The 20,633-nt window shown below is 39.0% G+C and overlaps 1 protein-coding gene across 1 annotated transcript in view; it reads left to right on the top strand.

Moving 5' to 3' along the window:
- The window catches only part of LOC306854943 (ephrin type-B receptor 2-like), a gene marked incomplete at its 5' end in the record, with an annotated part of 151,013 nt that overhangs the window by 121,718 nt on the left and 8,662 nt on the right, over window positions 1-20,633 (top strand). The window contains 8 exons of the mRNA XM_079393259.1: window positions 1,235-1,397; window positions 3,565-3,673; window positions 3,937-4,001; window positions 7,574-7,696; window positions 7,789-8,036; window positions 15,857-16,072; window positions 16,165-16,314; window positions 18,793-18,986. Coding sequence (XP_079249385.1) covers window positions 1,235-1,397; window positions 3,565-3,673; window positions 3,937-4,001; window positions 7,574-7,696; window positions 7,789-8,036; window positions 15,857-16,072; window positions 16,165-16,314; window positions 18,793-18,986 — 1,268 coding nt within the window. The remainder of the gene's footprint in view (window positions 1-1,234; window positions 1,398-3,564; window positions 3,674-3,936; window positions 4,002-7,573; window positions 7,697-7,788; window positions 8,037-15,856; window positions 16,073-16,164; window positions 16,315-18,792; window positions 18,987-20,633) is intronic.

Raw genomic sequence — 20,633 nt, 5'->3', positions numbered from 1 at the left:
TGGGCCAAAAATGTACATTTCAACAGATTTATATTATGACTTGTTAAAGATACATTAATTTACATATTTTATAAATAATAAAATAATATTACTGTTAAAAAAACACATTAAAAATAGTTATTATATACTTGCTATATACTTCCTTCTTTTATTTATTTATTTATTTATTTATATATATAAATATATATATATAATTTTTATTTTGCTATTTTACTTAATGTGATTTTTATTTAGTTTTTGTGCATTTTTATTATATCACTATTATTATTAATGTTGATGTATTAAAGTTCCTTTTGAAAATGATTATTCGTTTACGGTTGCTGTCGGGGGTTTGGGCAACTGTTGGAAATGAATAGCGAACTCCTGTTCTGTCGAGGGTTTTTACAAACACAGTCACTCTGTAAAAGGCTGTTGTGGTTTGATCCGGATACCAGTGGCTAAAATAACAGAGATTTCACTGCAGAGAAAAAAAAAAGTTGCTTTGATTTCAATTATAGATTCCTCTGTCAGCGCGGGCCGCAGAAAACACACACACGCTAACTTGTGCTTGAGAAACTCTCACGCCCACATAGTATGCCGATATTCTTTCAGTCTCCCATTTCGCTCACTTTGTTTCGCCGCTTGACACACACAAGAAAGCCAGGCCCTTAAATACAACATGCATAGTTTTACAGATACCGTCTGTCTTTTCTTTCTTTGTTTGTAATACACATACACAAGCTGACGGTCCCCAGGGCTGTGCTCCTGTTCTAACGCTTTCCTCAGTATAATTCCTTTCTCAGACAGTGCTGAGGACCGCCTGTCAAAACACTCTTCTCAGACTGCAGCAAAGCTCACATCACAGAGCTCAGAAATAGAGCTGACAGGAAAAAAGCAGAGCACTCAAGTAGTACATGTATACACACACACAGAGTCCTACATTCTCTGCTTTTCCTTCGCTATCACTCTTTCTCTTCTTCGCTTACACAAACAGACACTCAAGCGGTGCGACAATGGCCACAGCTTTCAGCCCAGACTAATGAATCTTGGCTGGCCTGAAAGTGTCAGCCACCATTCCTCTGCCCACTGCCCAGTCGAGCTCTCCTGATGGGGTTTGATGAGATAGATAGCCCTGTTAGAGAGCCATATGTACACCTCGGAGTCTCTTGTGATGTGTGAAAAACTGTGACCAAAATGCCACTGGATTTGTAAAATTGATGTCTTTACCCCTTTTTTGGTAATTTATCTGTTTCAGGACCAGACGGAGCATAACTCTTCCATAGTAAAGAGTCAAACCAATACCGCAGTCATCCGTGGCCTCAAACCTGGAGGCATCTACGTCTTCCAGGTCCGAGCACGTACGGTGGCAGGGTTCGGACGGTACAGTGGCAAGATGTACTTCCAGACCATGACTGAGGGTGATTATGGTTTATGTGTGGTTTGTTTCATCCAAAAATCTACATCATCTTCAGATTTGGTTTTTATGAGAATAAATTACACGCATATGATCCAGCCCATCATTCTTACATCTCCTACTTCTTATAAGAGCAAACCTGTGTGTAATTGACTTGCTGAGGCAGATAGTTCATCTACTAATCTAATTCTCTAATTATGATCCACGTTAGCGAGAAGCATCTCCAAATGATCTGTCCTCTCTCCACTTCATGTTTCTGATTAGATCTGAGGAATAGATAATGGATTTAAAGGAAAATTAGACATTTTTGAACTACTGTTCAAAAGTGTGCAGTCTGTAACTTTAGTTCAGACTTGTATTCAGCAAGGGTACAAAATGTATAAAAAGCATGAAAAGTAATGACAGAAAATGTTTCAATTGATTAAGCTGATGTGGTCATTTTGAACTTTGAACTTTTGAACTCTATTTATGAAATAATTCTGTAAAGAATTGAGTTTTCACAAAAATAGTAAGCAGCAACTGTTTTCAATATTGATAATGTTTCTTGAGAAATGTTTTTTTTTATTATTATTATTCACAGTTATACTGTTTTACTGCAAGAAACTACTTTAAAAAAAAATACTCTAAACTTTTGAACAGTAGTGTACATACAGTATATAAATTATATATTTGACCATAAATGTAAATTTGATTATATTTATATGATGACTTGTAGTTAGAGATTCACAATGCTACATATTTTGTAAATAATAATAATAATAATAATAATAAAAAATTATATATATATATATATATATATATATATATATATATATATATATATATATAAAAACAACAACATTAAAAATAGTAATTATAATATATATTAATATATTTTTTATATAAGTTATTCGGGGGGTTCAGGCAATCAGCTTGTGATCAGTGAATACAGTGAACGCATTTATTGCATGTGCTGTGAGTTTAGCGCGTGTTTGGGAATGCAAGTTATTTTCGCTTTATGTATTCCTTTTTATGCTTTATTTTTATTTGGCTTCCTAAAACACCAGCGTGATTGTAATTTAGACTGAGGCAGTATACCACAAAAAAGAGGGTTGAGTCCCCTTTAAAGTTCAGGTACAATACTTTTTTCTGACTTTTTAAAAATGTTATATATATATATATATATATATATATATATATATATATATATATATATATATATATATATATATATATATATATATATATATATATATATATATATATATAGTTTTGCTTATTAAGTAGTTAGGGCCAGTTTTTTGTTTTGTTTTGTTTTGTTTTGTTTTGTTTTGGATTCTGCCCCGCTTCCAGAACGCTGAAGAGGAAGAATGGTAGCTGAAACATGTTATTGGATGGGCGCCCATCATTTTGCCTTTCCCAGATCACCTCATTCAGACACAGCTGCCTCACTCATGACTGCTCACTCTCTAAGCTGCTTATTATGAGCAGAGAGTCAGAATTAGTCTGATCAATCCTCCCAAGCTCTCTGCTGGCATGATGAGAGACAGCAACTCAGCCAGGTGATCCAAACAGGGATGTGTCATGCCAGCAGGCTGCCAAAAGGTTTAAAACCGATTAAACAGGAAGTTACTGTACAGTTGAATTCACATAAGATCCGACGAAGTTCAGGTTTTTGTTTACTCACTACCTCAGCTTTTGGGAGCTCGGAGCAAATGTTTAAATGTGGTAAAATCTGGTAGCACACTAGCACGTATTCAGCCTCTAGGGTTGCGGAGTAAGCACAGGGGTTTGTCTGCATTGTGAACGAATAGTCTGTAATTATAAACAAATAGGGAAGAACGAGAAAGCTAGGCAGGAGAAGAAGGGAAAAGAAAGTTCCCCAGGCCTTCCCAACATCCCAACCTATCTGTCTTGCACCAGTACACACCACCCAACACATTTCTTCCATCGCCTGCCCATATGCTACTGGAGCTAAGCAGTCCAAGTGTACAGCCCGTCTGCCTGAAGGTATCTCACACAGGGCTTCCTGTCCCAGATTTCCCACTGCGAAAGTGGGGAAGTGAGGGTCTCTCACCTGTGTAGACATACACTGCAGGACTCCTGTGCCCCAAGGCTGTATCAGATATAGAGACGCTCTTCTGGGGTTTATCAGGAAGTGCTTACTTTTGGATATGTGTGTGTGCCTACAGAGGAGTACAACACTAGTATTCAAGAGAAGCTGCCTCTCATCATTGGTTCGGCGGCTGCTGGTCTGGTCTTCCTCATTGCGGTGGTGGTCATCATCATCGTTTGCAACCGGTGAGTTCCACTTGCAGTGTTCTAAACATGTAAACCATTAGCATAGCTTCCCCCCAATTATACCAGCAACTTATTAAAATCCCATGCTTTTGTCCTGATTTGCTTCATTAGTGGACATTTACAGAGCAGCAGAGCTTGTAAAAACTCTCTTAATGACGAGGTTGTGTTAACAAGATGATGGTGGGCAGTAGTGAGTGTTGTTTTCATGGCTTTAGCACCTTTTTAAACTACAAGTAGAGCTGTTTGCCTTTGTTTGCCTGCAGACGTGGATTCGAGAGAGCAGATTCAGAATACACAGACAAGCTGCAGCACTACACCAGCGGCCACAGTGAGTACTTAGGTCTTGACTACTATACACACACTATGTATACATATAAAATGTACACTACCAGTCAAATTTTTGAACAGTAAGATTTTCAATGTTTTTTTAAAGAAGTCCCTTCTGCTCACCAAGCCTGCATTTATTTGATCCAAAGCGTAGCAAAAACAGAACATTTAAAATAACTGTTTTCAATTTTAATATATTGTAAAATGTTAATTTATTCTTGTGATTTCAAAGCTACATTTTTAGCATCATTACTCCAGTCATATGATTCTTCAGAAATCATTCTAATATTCTGATTTGCTGCTCAAAAATATTTATTGTTATAATGTTGAAAACAGCTGAGTAGAATTTTTTTCAGGTTTCTGAAAGTTCATCAACCCCCCCACCACCCCACCCCCCAAAAAAACTGACTCCAAGCTTTTGAATGCCATAGTGTATAATGTTACATAAGCTTTTTATTTTAGATAAATGCTGATCTTTTTATCTTTTTATTCATCAAATAATCTTCGAAAAAAAAAGTTATTCATCTGTTTTAAATATTAATAATAATAAAATGTTAAAGAGCAAATCAGCATATTACAATGATTTCTGAAGGATCATGTGACACTGAAGACTTAAGAAACGATGCTGAAAATGTAGCTTTGATCCGATTTGATTTTAAATAGTAAAAATATTAATGCTTTTGCTTTATTTTGGATCAAATACATGCAGGTTTGGTGAGCAGAAGAGAATTCTTTAAAAAACATTAAAACATCCCTTTAATTTCTCCCACTTACCCACCTCTCACAAATCTATGAAGGTACTGTATCTCTTTCACCATCAAACATACCTTTATCTCAAAGTTGGACCTCGGTATCTCAAAATTAATCTGTGAAATATAAATCCCACATCTTCCTGCAAAATCCCATCAGAGAGTGCATTAGCTACTACCCCTAGCAGCGATTCCATTGTTCATCTTTGTTCTCTTGCTCAGTTCTTTTTCCATCACTTGTTTATTTTCCCATCAAAGCAGTACACTAAACTAATGCTAAAAAGCTCAATGCCAGGTTCTTCAAAGTTAGCAAGATCCATCAAAGATTAGTCATAAAATGAGCAATACTTCAGTAAATACCATCTTAGCCTCGGAGTGCTGTTCCATTTATAGAAATAAATCTTTAAGATTCTCTCGAGACAATCATTTAAAGCTAAGCTTGCTCGCTTGCTCTTGCTCACTCTGCCTCTGAGGGCTTATAGTTTATCTCTCTCTTGCTCACTCTGCTGAATGAAAATGGTCTGGCACTTTTTCTCAAGTTTTATTTTTCTTTGCCCTTCCTTATCAATTTAAACAGCTTTTATGCCGTGTAATCAGTGGTAAAGGACTGCTGTAAATGCTGTATTTATTGAAATAATTTCTGGAGGAGTATGGGGCCAGCAAAACCAAGGTCTGAATTCATCCATTAGTGCTCAAGAGCACAAAGTGGTCTCATCTTCTCACTCTTCTCACTTGTGTCTTTTTCATTCTTTCCCTCTCTTTGTCTTGGTCGTTTTCTTAAAGGGGTCATATGATGTGATTTCAAGTTTTCCTTTCTCTTTGGAGTGTTACAAGCTGTTCATGCATACATAAGATCCCTAAAGTTGCAAAGTCTCAAATCCAAAGAGATATTCTTTTTAAAATTTAAGACTTGTCCACGCCCTCCTAAATCGGCTCATTTAAACACACCCCCACATGTCTACATCACTGTGTGGGAAGATTTGCATAACACCGCCCAAATGTAAATGCAAAGAAAGAGGGCGTGATTATTATTCTCGCTGTAGTATTGTTGCTGCTGCCGGCGCCATGTCCTGGAATGCTGTGTTTCGTTGTGAAAGTGAAAGTACATTGTTTGCTCTTCCAAAAGAGGACACAACTAGAAATCAGTGGTTAAGTTGTATTTACAACACAGTTCCAGAACAGTTCAACCCAAATATTAGAGTGTGTGCAGCACATTTTATGGAGGACTGTTTTCTGAACCTGAGAGAGTAGCCTATAATGCTAGCTGTGCACAAAGGCTGTTTCTATAAAGTGGGGCAATTCCAACTTTGCAAGGACAGTCTGGCGCTTCTGACTCAAAGCCTGTAAGTATGTTTTCATATTTAAATAATTTGCCACTGACTATTCAAACGTGAGTTTTGAGCAGTGTAGAGTAGCACTTGTTGTTTGCCATTTTTCCGATTACAAATGCAGACATGGTAATGTTTATGTGGCGCGATGCAACGAGATGCGTAAAAAGACAATATAAGTCATTATAATCAGTAGTTATGTCCCCTCTGGATGCAACAAATGCCTCGTTTATAATGGCTTTTATTGTTTTTGTCTCTTCGCGCTGGGACACGGCATCACAGTATGGTAAGGGGCGTAACATTTCCATCACACGCTTGGGGTATTCGGCCAATCACAATGCACTGGATAGCTGGCCAATCAGAGCACAACTCGCTTCTCAGAACGATGAGCTTTGTAATAATCGACGTGTTTCAGAGAGGCGGAGCATAGAGGAGCAACAATAATGTACAGTATGTGGAAAATACTGTGTTTTTTTACCTTAAACCACATAAACACATTGCATTACACCAAATACACAAAATAATGTTATTTTAAGCTACGTCATATGACCCCTTTAATCTTAAAAGCATAGTTACTAAAAATGAAAATTGTCACCATTTGCTCAACTTCATGTCATTCCAACCCAGTATTACTGTCCTATTATGTGAAAAAAGGATGTTAGGCAAAATGTTCATGCTGATCTTGTCCATATCATGAACGCGAATAGAAACATTTGCGTTCATTATCTGGAAAATAGCAGTATGAACATCCTGCTAAATGCTTCCTTCTGTGCTCCACAGAGGACAGAAAGTTACATGGGTTTGGAACAACGTGAGGGTGAGTAAATGATGACAGATTTTCATTTTTGGGTTAACTATCCCTCAGAAGAACGCTCTCCAGAGTAGCACATACACTACAACCTAATGAATTTGTTATAGTTTGACATTCACAAATCCTTTGATGGTGGATGCCATTCACTTCTCCCACTCTATTTATCTTCTTCTTGTCTGTTGTGAGAGCACATTTATCAATTCCAAAAACGTCTGCACAGCCAAATCACCAACAGAAAACCTCTCCAGCTGTAAAACACAATGTCTATTAAAATGCCTTCAGACAGATTTGGAGCTGAGTGACTGAATTATCGCATTTAAAGCAGGAATGACTTAAGTCCTCACACACTTAAGTTTACCTTAAGCCAATTTACCTGAAATAAAAAGCCATTTGATTGGCAGCAGTGGAAATTGCTGATATATAGTGTCCACCAGGACTATGACTATGAAACCCCAGAGATGATACATACTGTATATTAAAGCGCCTTATCTTTCTCTTGGTGGATGCTTTTACACTCCACTGACTATAGTCATGAGCTGTTCCAATGTCATGCTTAGAATCCAAAGTTACTGGAAAGCCAACCATTCCCAGAGACCCCAATAACTAATAGTTTCTGATGTACGGTATTTTGTGCAGCGTTTTTAAAATGTTTTGAGTATTATAGCTGTTTTTTTATTTTTTCAAGTGTCACCAGGAATGAAGATCTACATTGATCCATTTACATACGAAGACCCCAATGAAGCTGTGAGGGAGTTTGCAAAGGAGATTGACATCTCGTGTGTGAAAATCGAACAAGTCATTGGAGCAGGTAATCAAACTTCCAAACGTCCAACAGTGTTCTACAATGAAGTTTTTCTTGTGCCTTAACCTAAAGAACAGTGCACTTGTCTCTATCCATAGGAGAGTTTGGAGAGGTGTGCAGTGGTAACCTAAAGCTCCCAGGAAAGAGGGAGATGTTTGTGGCCATTAAAACACTGAAGTCTGGTTACACCGAAAAGCAGAGGCGGGACTTCCTGAGTGAAGCAAGCATCATGGGCCAGTTTGATCACCCCAATGTCATCCATTTGGAAGGAGTGGTGACCAAGAGCAGCCCTGTCATGATAATCACAGAGTTTATGGAGAACGGCTCATTGGACTCTTTCCTCAGGGTGAGCATTTTTGCGCCGAGTCTCGGTGTAATAACTGTGATGCAATCTATACAAACTAATTCAAATGTAAATTAACCCATAAGAACCCGGACCAATTTCTCCTTATAGGAAAATGTCCAAATTGGGCCCAATTAGCCATTCTCTCTCCCCGGTGTCATGTGACTCGTTAGTGTTACAAGGTCTCAGGTGTGAATGGAGAGCAGGTGTGTTAAATTTGGTGTTATCGCTCTCACTCTCTCATACTGGTCACTGGAAGTTCAACGTGGCACCTCATGGTAAAGAACTCTCTGAGGATCTGAAAAAAATAATTGTTACTCTACAGAAAGATGGCATAGCCTATAAGAAGATTGCCAAGATCCTGAAATTGAGCTGCAGCACGGTGGCCAAGACCATACAGCGGTTTAACAGGACAGGTTCCCCTCAGAACACGCCTCGCCATGGTCGACCAAAGAAGTTGAGTGCACGTGCTCAGCGTCATATCCAGAGGTTGTGTTTGGGAAATAGACGTATGAGTGCTGCCAGCATTGCTGCAGAGGTTGAAGGGGTGGGGGGTCAGCCTGTCAGTGCTCAGACCATACGCCGCACACTGCACCAAATTGGTTTGCATGGCTGTCGTCCCAGAAGGAAGCCTCTTCAAAAGATGATGCACAAGAAAGCCCGCAAACAGTTTGCTAAAGACATGCAAACTAAGGACGTGGATTACTGGAACCATGTCCTGTGGTCTGATGAGACCAAGATAAACTTGGCAACCAGATGAGGAGTACAAAGACAAGTGAGTCTTGCTTACAGTCAAGCATGGTGGTGGGAGTGTCATGGTCTGGGGCTGCATGAGTGCTGCCGGCACTGGGGAGCTACAATTCATTGAGGGAACCATGAATGCCAACATGAATGCCAACATGTACTGTGACATACTGAAGCAGAGGCTGGGCCGCAGGGCAGTATTCCAACGTGATAATGACCCCAAACACACCTCAAAGACGACCAGGGTTAAGGCAGTGCTGGAAAATAATGGTGGCCATACAAAATATTGACACTTTGGGCCCAATTTGGACATTTTCACTTAGGGGTGTACTCACTTTTGTGGCCAGCGGTTTAGACATTAATGGCTGTGTGTTGAGTTATTTTGAGTTATTTTGATTTTTAATTTTATAAAATAAAATTGTTTATTTGCTTTTCCACAACATATATCAAAATGATTACTTTTCTGGGAAGATTCGGGTAGTTCACCCAAAAATTTAAATGCGATGTTTATCTGCTTACCCCCAGGGCATACAAGATGTAGCTGACTTTGTTTCTTCAGTAGAGCACAAACTAAGATTTTTATCTCAAACCGTTGCAGTCTGTCAGTCATATAATTGCAGTCAATGGGACACATGGCTTTGAGAGAAAAAAAAACAAAACATACACAGACAAAACTAAATTAAACCCTGTGGCTCGTACAGCTGTGGCTGTATCCGTGTGGCAGATCAGAGGTAAAAAAAAATATATAAATACTGTTCAGTTTCTTGGACAGACCGATCGTTTCGTGTCTTAAGACGTCAGTGTATCATCACGAGCCGCAGGGTTTAATTTGGTTTTGTCTGTGTCTGTGTATGTTTTGTTTTTTTTTCTCTCAAAGCCGTGAGTCCCATTGACTGCAATTATATGACAGACAGACTACAAAGGTTTGAGTTAAAAATCTTTGTTTGTGTTCTGCTGAAGAAACAAAGTCAGCTACATCTTGTATGCCCTGGGGGTAAGCAGATAAGCATCAAATTTTCATTTTTGGGTGAACTATCCCTTTAATGTGACAAATACGTCACATCAAAATTCCACCTATTTTTATAAGGTTAATCGCATATGACATATATATTTATGTGTCACCACAATATCTTTGTAACTTGTTTTATATCAGTTTGTTCAAGAAATGTATTAAAATCAGGTTAAGAGTAATCTAGGATATATTATTAAAATATTAGAATTGTTGCATGGGTTGAAACATACCTTTAGTAACAAAAGCAAGCATTGCTGACACTGCAACGTGCTAAACAGACAGAACACCATTTTGGAAATGTTGCCATGGCAACAAAAAATGCACACATTTTCACATGACTGAAAATGGGTGTTCATTGTTTGTCACTTAGGGACTTCCTGAGATGAAAGTGAGGGATATCTTTCCAGATAATCACCAGTGTTTGTGACACCAAAGAAAATGAACATTTTCCATACTGTACATTATAATATTGTGGTGCCTGCATTCACATTTAAAACAGCTGATTTAATATTTAGTGTTATTTTTTTATTTATTTAAACAAAATAATGTGAAATTATAATATTAGCCATGTTTATATGAATTTAAACCCAAAATGTGTATGTGAACATCTCTGGGCACTGACAAATCAGTCAATCATTTTGTTTCAACTAGTTCCTTGAAACCATCTGAATGCACTGATTCAGTATAATAATATGGATTTCCCCACGCTAACACAAGCTCAGTAACGTAAATATGACTCAAATTCCAGTTCAATCTCTCATCAGCAGGTGTGTATACACATCAGCATGGTGAACATCAAACAAATGTTTCCTCCTAATTTCTCATGCTGTCCATCAGGTAATTCTCCACAGGGTCTCTCTTTAATACCCAGCTACCCCCCTGTAGCAAACATCTACTCTAAGTATTGATTCCAGCTGTAAGACTGTTATAATTATTCAATTCTCTTCCATTCATCTCTACAGGTTGCCACACTAACATTTGCTTTAAAGCGGTCTCTGCTTTGTGGGTAGTCATGCCCTCATTTTGCATTGGTCATGCTCTCCCGGCCACGTTCTCTGCATTACAAGCATCAGATGAGCGGTGTGTCTCACAAACTGAGACCCCATATGTGCTTCCGACCTATATCACAGAACACACATAGCGATCAGAAAATTGTGCTTGTTGTTTTAATCTGAAAACACTTCAGGCCTGAGGAAACTACTTTTTTTATCTCTCTCCAGTTTCCAGTAACAGCATCCATCTTGCAGATGCATTTAGATGATTCTCCGAGGGCCTTAGTTACAGAACAAGCGTGGGGAATGAGAAGAGAACGCCGCTGTCAGCCGATGACTGGCACGTGTCAATTTGATTTCAGTGCAGAGCTGATGTGGATAAAAAAGGGGTCCGGATCCCTTGATCGCTGCTCATTGGGCTCTCTGTGTGTTGCTTTGAAAAAGAAAGAAAAAAAACTTTGATTTATGTAAATATGTAATCTTTGGGGAAGGAATGATTTATTTTGCTCATTAGCAAAGCTTTGCCTCTGATCTAACACTAGAGAAAACTTATTTTATCCTTGACACGTAGCTTTTCTGGGTGTTAGGCTCAGGAAGTGTAATTATCTGGAACAAGAAACCTTCATGATTGTGGCATTTAAACGAAGGCGAGTAAACAGGAACCAAACGACCAGCCATTTGTTAGACATTTGAACTAAATTTATTTCTTCTCACCACAATCAGATCCAGCTCTCGGTAACCTCTGTAATTGTGAGGTTCTGATGTTATTTTAGTTGTTTGGCCAGCCAGTTGTTTCGCTCGTGTTTATACTTGCACAGCCCACCCCATTCAGGGCTCTAGACTCACTCTTCCCACTGGTCGCACTTTTGCGACTAACTTTCTAAGTTGTTCGCACGAGCACATAATTTGGTCGCTTTTTTTTTTTTTTATTTGCTACAACATTTGATTAATCAATGCATGCTGATAAACTTTTAGCATAGTTTATAGTTATATGGTAACAAAAGTGTTCAACATTCAACCAGTTATTTTCCATCAGTATTATTTGTGATTTAAATTTTGTGAACAGGAATTCCTTCGTGCGCTTTCACTTTCAAATTTGCGATCTTGGTGTCACGTTTTACAAGAAAAGATAATTGTCTGTTTTCCTTGTATCTATACACCTTTCACTTTTTAAGACTAAAACAAAAGATGGATTTATTGTTATTCTTAATTAAAAAGGCACAACAACAAAACAGTACGTTACAAAGACAAACTAGCTTACATAACATTTATTAACAAAAATTAATAAGATGAGGCATGGGATAGGATACATCACATGCTGTATTATATACCGACTAATAAATTACAGAATGTTTAGCAAACACTGAGGAATCAAATAAATAATAATATTAAAAAAAAAAATTAAGGAAAGCCTCCATAGCGACATATGGACATAGCAAACATAACAAGCTTTTCAAAACGAAAACAAAAAGAAAAGTAAAAAAGTGACCCATACTTGGAATTTGTGCTCTGCATTTAACCCATCCTAAATGCACACACACAGCAGTGAACACACACACAAACACACAGTGGGCAGCCATTTTTGCTTCGGCGCCCAGGGAGCAGTTGGGTGTTCAGTGCCTCAGTCATGGTATTGAGGGTGGAGAGAGTGCTGTACATTCACTCCCCCCACCTACAATTCCTGCCGGCCAGAGACTCGAACTCACAACCTTTGGATTTTGGCCACCACTTCCCTTAAAACTAAACTGGCTTTCGCTGACAGGACTTGCATGTTTTTTTTTCTACAAGAATACCAACATGTTCACCTTCTCTGGTTTAAGTAGTGGTCTTTTACTTTAGTTTGAAAACCAAATCCTCCGTGCTGACGCAGCGAGTATAAACCAGGCTCTACCCACGAAGCGCTCGCGCTGAAAGCGCCTCTCTTCACGTGATCAGTGAAATCTGACTCCTGCTACAATGTGCCGTGGCTCTGCAGCACGCGCTGTATGTACGCTTTGGAGCAGCGCAGACCATGCACTCGCACAAGTGCGACCACGTCAAATTTTAACTCGCACACTCTCAAAAAATGGTCACCGTCTAGAGACCTGCCATTACAGAACACACATACCCTACTGTGCCATCGCGTGAAGAAATGACGGTTGTCTGGTAATGTAAGTCGAAGTGTAAAAAAATTGCAACGAACACCTCATACATCACATTTATTCTGAGTTCAAATAACAATGCTATATTAAAACATTTGAAAAAGACTAGCTAATTTTTTTTGCTCTCATAATGTCAGTTTGGTGGTGTTGCGAAAGCTTTGAAACTCCTCAGATCTTTGTGTAGCTGCACAGTTGTGTTGTTTCTTCAAGACTGTCATCCATTTCTGACAGAAGGCTGAATTCTTTGAAAACAAAACGCCTCTGTTGTGGCACCTCACTATGACAGCAGATGACAACATTGTGTGTTAGTGCTGAAGCGCTAGAATATGTGTCTGATGGAGTTCTTGTAAGACAGGACTGTGAGAGAGGGAGACTCAACGCTAACCTGTCGTTCTTGCACTGATCCAACTTCCAGTGTTGTTTTGTGGCGGATTAAGAAGTGAGAGAGAGCAAAAGGGAAAGAAACTCAAAAAGGTATGTTGTTGAAACTTTCAGAAAGAAGCATCAAAATGAAAAGTTAAGCACAGCCAAACAGAACCGACAGCAAAGACGTGTCTAAGAAGAAACGGCATGGATAGAATAATTCACATATAAATCGGAAAAGAAAGAATGTTTGTTTCTCTCAGACTGTAGATCCAAATAACTATGAGGCGAAGCATCCCTCCAATTAAACTATAGGCAAACACTGTGAGCAGATTAGAGTGCCAGGCTGTATTTGCGAAGGATTTCAGCTTTATGAATAATGGATGCTGCTTAATTGCTGTGGAGGATTGAGGAGAAGTTTGATCAAGTCGGCTTAACATGGGGGAAGGGTTTGAGTGTGACACATGCTGCTCAGAGAAGGAAGGGTTTGTTTGCGACACAGAATGAAGACATCTTGTGGCATTTCATGCAGAATGCAGTGCTTTCTGTCTCTCTTCACTTGACGCGTGCGTGTCTGTCCGCACTGCGCCTGCTGGGCTCGTCTCATCTGATCAGAAGCTGAATGCTGCTTGCTTCATGGCTGTCTGCGGAGGGTCTGCAGATGGAGGCAGCTGCAAGCACAGCTGGGTCAAAAACTGCTGGACCTCCTCATGAGCAAAGGGCTTTCTGACCACCATGGTCAACAGCTGCAAGATTTGCCACGGCCCGCATTGATCATCGAATGTCTGATCTAGCATTGTGTAGCATAAACTCTACCAATCCTCACCACAGCGTTTGCACAGCCAACCCAAGCCAGGCTTGACTCAATGCATTTTGTTTGGTCTCTACTTTTATCCGACCGGGCATACTAGACATTAACCGTGATTTCCACGGTTTTATTCTAGCCTTATTGCTGTTGTTTGGGTTTTATATGTTAGGCAGAAGAGATAATTGTTGCACAGTTACTTACGAGTTAAAACTAGGAATGTGCAAAATACTGTTGTTGTTTTTTTTGTGCGCACACACTTTACCTTTACAGATATAAAGCCTTTTATAAGAAGCAGGGCTGTGAATCGATTTTAAGACAAGATTTTAATAATTAATCAGGTTTTTTTGTGATTAATAGACAAACTTGTGATCGTAACATAACCTATATCAATACTGAAACCTCTTAATTTTGTATGTCTCTTTCTGTGAATAAAACTACAGAAGAGTAAACAATAAAGTAGTATTTTAACATTTAGTAGGCCTAAACTATTACTATTTTGTTATCATTTATTAAATTAGGGTTGGGCGATGTCTACAAAATTGGCATCGGACGATGTCTGCAGTGAAACATCGCTATCGTCAGTGACATCGCGGGGGGCGGGGCGGGGGTGGAGTTAGGGGGTGTGCCCAAAGCATAAATCTGTATTCAGAACGGCAAGGAAAACAAATAACGATTGTCAACGGTTGCCTGTTACAGTACATAAAATTTCACTTACCACATAAACAGACAGGCTAAGGAGAGATGACTGAAGCTGGTTACACACTGGATGAGAAGAGCAGCTCGCGCCGCGTCGCGCCACTTCTTTAAAATTCAAACACATCAGGTGAAGCGGCGCTGCTCAGAATGGTCATTGCTCTCGCGGTACTTTGATGTCATACACTGATCATTCTGCGCAGAGCTCCTTCAAGTCGAACACACCTTTTTTCTGAGCATACGCACACCGGTGGCGCCATTCGGCGTCTGTTCACAGTGCCAACGATTGAAAACAATGTAAAGACATGACACAGCGAGGCGCTGAACTTCTCATCCAGTGTGCGATCAGCTTGAGATGATGGCGAGTGATTTGCAGATCGCGAGCACAACTGACAAACATCTGATCTTGTAAAGTGTGTGTGGAAAGTATTGCCGCTCCATAGTATAAACAGAGTACGTGCGATCGTGAATCTCAAAAGTGAAACTAAAAAGCGATTGCGCAAAAAGCAGTTTCAGTGCCAGGCATAATAGCGGCTCCCTGATGCCCACAAATTAGGCTATATACAGTATAATTACCCAATGATATAACTGCGGGAGAAATAAGGCTACTGAAATGTATATTTTCCTCCCTTCACGTATTTAGTCCCTTTTGGGGTCCCGTAGTGGGCTACACGGCATTTTCTTTCCGAAAAAAGTACTCAAATTAACAGTCTTTAATGTAGACATCAGGGCAAGGCAAGGCAGGGCTGACACACAGGAACACCGGGGAGTAACAAGTAGATCAGACCAAAACTAACTGAACAGACAGGACTATAAATACACAGGATAATCATAGATAATTAATCAAACACGGCTGGACAAGAATTAACTAATAATAACACTAAACATGGACAGGAAACAAACCAAATATGGACACAAGTGGGAAACACACGACACATGACTGACAGTTTCTTTGTCAATATTTGAATTTGAATATGAGTGCTTTCTGTCTTTTTCTACATAAATTTTCATGCTAAACAAATAATAAAATCACTACTTATACCTTATATCTGTTCTGTACTTGTTTACAGCAAAACGATGGGCAGTTCACTGTAATTCAACTGGTGGGCATGTTACGAGGTATCGGCTCTGGGATGAAGTACCTTGCAGACATGAATTACGTGCACCGGGACCTGGCCGCCCGCAACATCTTAGTTAACAGTAACCTTGTTTGCAAGGTGTCCGATTTCGGACTCTCACGCTTTTTGGAGGATGACACATCGGATCCCACCTATACCAGTGCCCTGGTGAGACGCTTGGAAATATTTGATCTGAAATGTCATGCAGACTTGTGATTTGCTTTGAGATGACTTGATGTTTATGATTTGGGTTTATACAGGGTGGGAAGATCCCTATTCGATGGACAGCCCCAGAGGCCATCCAATATAGGAAGTTCACCTCAGCCAGTGACGTATGGAGCTACGGTATTGTCATGTGGGAAGTAATGTCATATGGAGAGCGGCCATATTGGGACATGACAAATCAGGACGTACGTACCTCACCACTTACATTATCGTTCAAAAATTTGAAAGAAGTCACCAAGCCTGCAATTATTTGATCAAAAATAAAATAAAAACAGGAATGTTATGAAATATCATTAAGATTTAAAATGCCTGTTTTCTATTTGAATATATTATACATTTAATTTATTCCTGTGATGGCAAAGCTGAATTTTCAGCAGTCATTACTCCCAGTCATCAATGCCACATGATTCTTTAGAAATCATTCTAATATGCTTATTTGGTGTCAATGTTTTGCTGCGTAATATGCTGAATTTGGCGAACATTATAATTAAAATCATAATTAAAGAATTTGAATTCCTATTTTATATACATTTACAAAACTCATTTTACTTTAGTAATTTATTCAATTCTTCCAATTTTCACTCCAACCTCATAACCTTTTCTAAGCTGCACATCCTCCATCTTTACAAAGTAAAACCACCAATTTCTTATAAAAGTTTTCCAATAGAAGCACTGTGAAATGATCATGCCAGAGGCTGTTGGTTGGTTGCCGTATGTTAGCGCTTGATAGATGAATGCTGTGCAGCAATGTTGAATCAGAGGCTAAGGTAAACAGCAGAGAGAGCACATCGTAAATCTGTCCATGTGCTGCTCTGCTGTATGCGAGGCCAAACCTCAGACCCCAAACACTGCATGAGTGCAATCAGTCTTTGCAGAAGCAGCCGCACCGATCATCACATGACATTAGCCTCAGAATGCAAGGATGACATTAGGATTTGCGTCAAGAAATTCCAGATAAAAGCATCTGCCAAATGACTAAATGTAAATATAAATATATTTGTGTTTGTTTTGGAGAATGACTGCTTTTGGTGGCTACATCATGGGACTTTGAGAGTGTCTTCCAGCTATTGTCCTTGTATTATGTCAAAGGGGATCATTTACTCTCACAAAAGCTACCACAGAATTTCACCTGTACTTCATACTCCTTTCCTGGTGAACAAAAAGATGATTTCACATGCAAAGCATGTGCCACGTTAAACAGTCCCTGCCCTTGAAGAAAGCTCCCATTTCTAACATCCCTCTGGGTGGCTGGGAAAAGGCAAATTATGGGTCCAGATAATGAAAATAGTTTCAAATTGAAAGTGTGAATGCTAATGCGCTAAGAGGGAGCGCAGATCTCACCAGTTATCTTATTAGTAGTTCCAGATAGCATCGCAGTTCTCCCATCGGGTTGCCCGTTTGAGGCGCCTGAATGAGATTAATCAGGCTTTGAATGGAGTGCCGTAATGGCTACGATAATGAGCTGGGGAACAACGGGTCTCACTCGGGTCCTGCTCGCGATTTCCACTTCATGGCCTTGCATTTCGTTTCTGACCACCAAGGCCGCTTGAAGCATCCTGTTTCATTCAGATGTGACGGTACATCCATCGGCTCAGTTCATTTAAACGCTCAGTATCTGTTTTGCCCATTTAGTGACGCTACACAGTTAATTTGCTGGAGATGTATTTAAGTTTTATTTAAGTGACATTCTTGATTTCCTGTTACAACTTGCAGCATATTTTCCAAATGTACAATTTAGTCAGCGTTTATATTACAGGCCATGTGTTAATCATGTTTAATCTGACAGATGTTGCTTGATTGGAAATGAGTCGGACGGATGGGAGCCAGACTCAGGCTGAATACTGCCAAAAAACTTAGTAACACTAAGGCCGCTCTTTTTTCCACATTTGATCAGAGAGGAAACGCTTGTACCGCCAAATTGTTGTTATCAGCACCTTTATAATCAAGATCTATTAGCTTATTTAGGAGATAGCAGCTGACTGTGACTGCTTATTTATAGTCTGTGTGTATAGTTATGTGTACTCTGTGTGTGTGTGTGGTTGTGTAAGTGTGATCGTGTGTGTTTGTGGCCAATGACAAATGGCTTCCTTGTGTCCCCCTAAGACCCAGATAATGACCACAGTGCATTTATGAAGATTGCAGATCAATTCGCTGTCTCTTGCAGTGTTACAACCCCCTCCCTGCCAGACTCTGGCTCATATGTACTGCCACCTGCCTATCAGCTCCTATCAAAACAAGTTTTATGGCAATAAATTACATTTATTTAAAGTAAATGAATTTAAATCTAAGGCATTACACATTATGTAATATTTGCAGTACAATTCCAAGAATTAAACTTCTACTAATACTGATTGTACATTTGGATTATCTTATAATGTTGGACATCAATGTTGCCCACAGACTAACACACACTAGTTACAGATGTTATGTTGCTGAATAGTTTAAATAGTGTGGCCGGCATGTGACATGGTGCTGCTTATACAGGAATCCTGAGCTCAAATCTGGCTTGTGTCATTTCCCGAAGCATCCCTCCCTCTTTCCCGCTATTGTTTGTCACCTGTCACTGAAACTTTTAATATACTTGGGATGCAACAAGCATATCTTTCTCCACCCCTTTTAATATCCAGCTAGAGACCCTCACAGATCTGTGTCTCCCTCTGCAGGTCATCAATGCCATTGAGCAAGACTACCGGCTGCCCCCTCCCATGGACTGCCCCAGTGCCCTCCATCAGCTCATGCTGGACTGCTGGCAGAAAGACCGCAACAATCGGCCCAAGTTCAGCCAGATTGTCAACAACCTAGACAAGATGATCCGCAACCCCAACAGCCTGAAGGCCATGACTCCACTCTCATCAGGGTGAGTTGGAAAACAGAGTGCTTGGATGATCAGAAGCGGATGAATCAGTGGTTGTAAAACCTAGTAGACAGCATTGTATGTGAAGGGTGTTGCAAAAGATGGGAAACGACTAGGGCTGCAACAACCAATATATACACTTTACAGCAGTGAATAATGCAATTCTATTTCTAACAGTGGAAGATGCAGAGTGAGCTAGAGTGGGGAAAAAGCATGACTCAAGTTGTCCTAAACGCCATGAGTCATATGTAGTGTTTCAAACTAAAGCATATAGTTAAATGTGTCTTTCCCTGTTATGTGCTTAAACGGATACGTCTACTGATTAATACATTTTCCTCAACACGGTTCTGTCCATATTTGTATATGTTAGAAAGTATTTCCATTTTGCATCAAGGTTTGTCCTGACAGCAAGCAAGTATCTGTTAGATTTCACAGAGATCACTGAACAAGCACCAGCATGTGCATCAAACAGACATTGCACAAAAAAAATAACAGCATAATATTTCTTGTTAGACAAGAAATGTACATTTAAATTCTACATGCACCACAAATAATTGTATTTTTATGAGAGCAGTACTAGTAAAAAGACTATTGTAATGGAGTATGAATGTAATGTTCAGGGGTACGTTTCCCAAAAGCAGCTATGGTCGCAAGTTCCATTGTTACTAATAGAGTTCAATGGAATTAACGATTATAGTTAGCTAACAATGGTTTTGGGAAAACATTCAGTTTTGTTTTTCTTGTTTATCATTTTTAATTTAATGATTATAACAATTTCTTTCAAATGGTAAAATGCAATTAAATTGCAAATTCAATTTAATGGTAAATTAATTCATGGTAAAATCCGATTGATTGTAAAATTCAATTTTCAATTAAAATTTTAACTCCTTTTTGCACATAAAAGTCAATTGCAAATAACCTACATAGATACACTATATTGTTTTTATCGCTTTCAGATTGTACATTGTTTGGAGGACACTGGGCAGCATGTACAATAAAATGATTTTTTTTTTTATGAATTTTATTTTTTTAATTTATATTATTTTGGGATTTTTTTCATCTGACAAATCAAATAAATAATCAGCAGATGAAGGGATTATAAAAATATTCATTAGTTGCAGCCCTAGAAGCAACATTACGCTGCTTTCTAAGACACTTTATTTTTGTCTAAAATATAAAGCAATTAAAGCAATATAAAGAGTGTGCAATCCCAGAATGCATTGCAACAGCCTGGTTGCAGAGTATGCAATCCCACAATGCATTGCAACAGCCGAGTGAAAAAAAAAAATCCACAATGTAGATTATTATATAAATATTTCTTTAATGCTTATTAGAGCCTTGTGCCAACATCAAATCCTGTTTTTTGTGCATGTCACGTGTAGAGCGTTCCAAATCAGTCACTAGTGAGGTTTCATTTCACTTAGGCTTCTACCTAGAAAGCTGTAGACAGCACGGCAGCTCGTTTTGCTTTGAAACAGGGCGTACATTTAACACTTTGACTCATCTGACATAATTTAACTCATGCAGAGTAGTGCGCAATAGTCGTTACAATAAATCATATTTATGTAGAAAGTCACTGAGATGTTTAAACAAGTTTCTACAGTATTTAGTTTATGGAGACACATTGCCTTTTTGGAAAGCTGTGTAGAC

Source organism: Barbus barbus (assembly GCF_936440315.1).
Source record: "Barbus barbus genome assembly, chromosome: 35".
NCBI classification, from domain to species: Eukaryota; Metazoa; Chordata; class Actinopteri; order Cypriniformes; family Cyprinidae; genus Barbus; species Barbus barbus.
The sequence above is the reverse complement of the archived record's forward strand: the minus strand, read 5'-3'. Positions and strand labels throughout refer to the sequence as shown.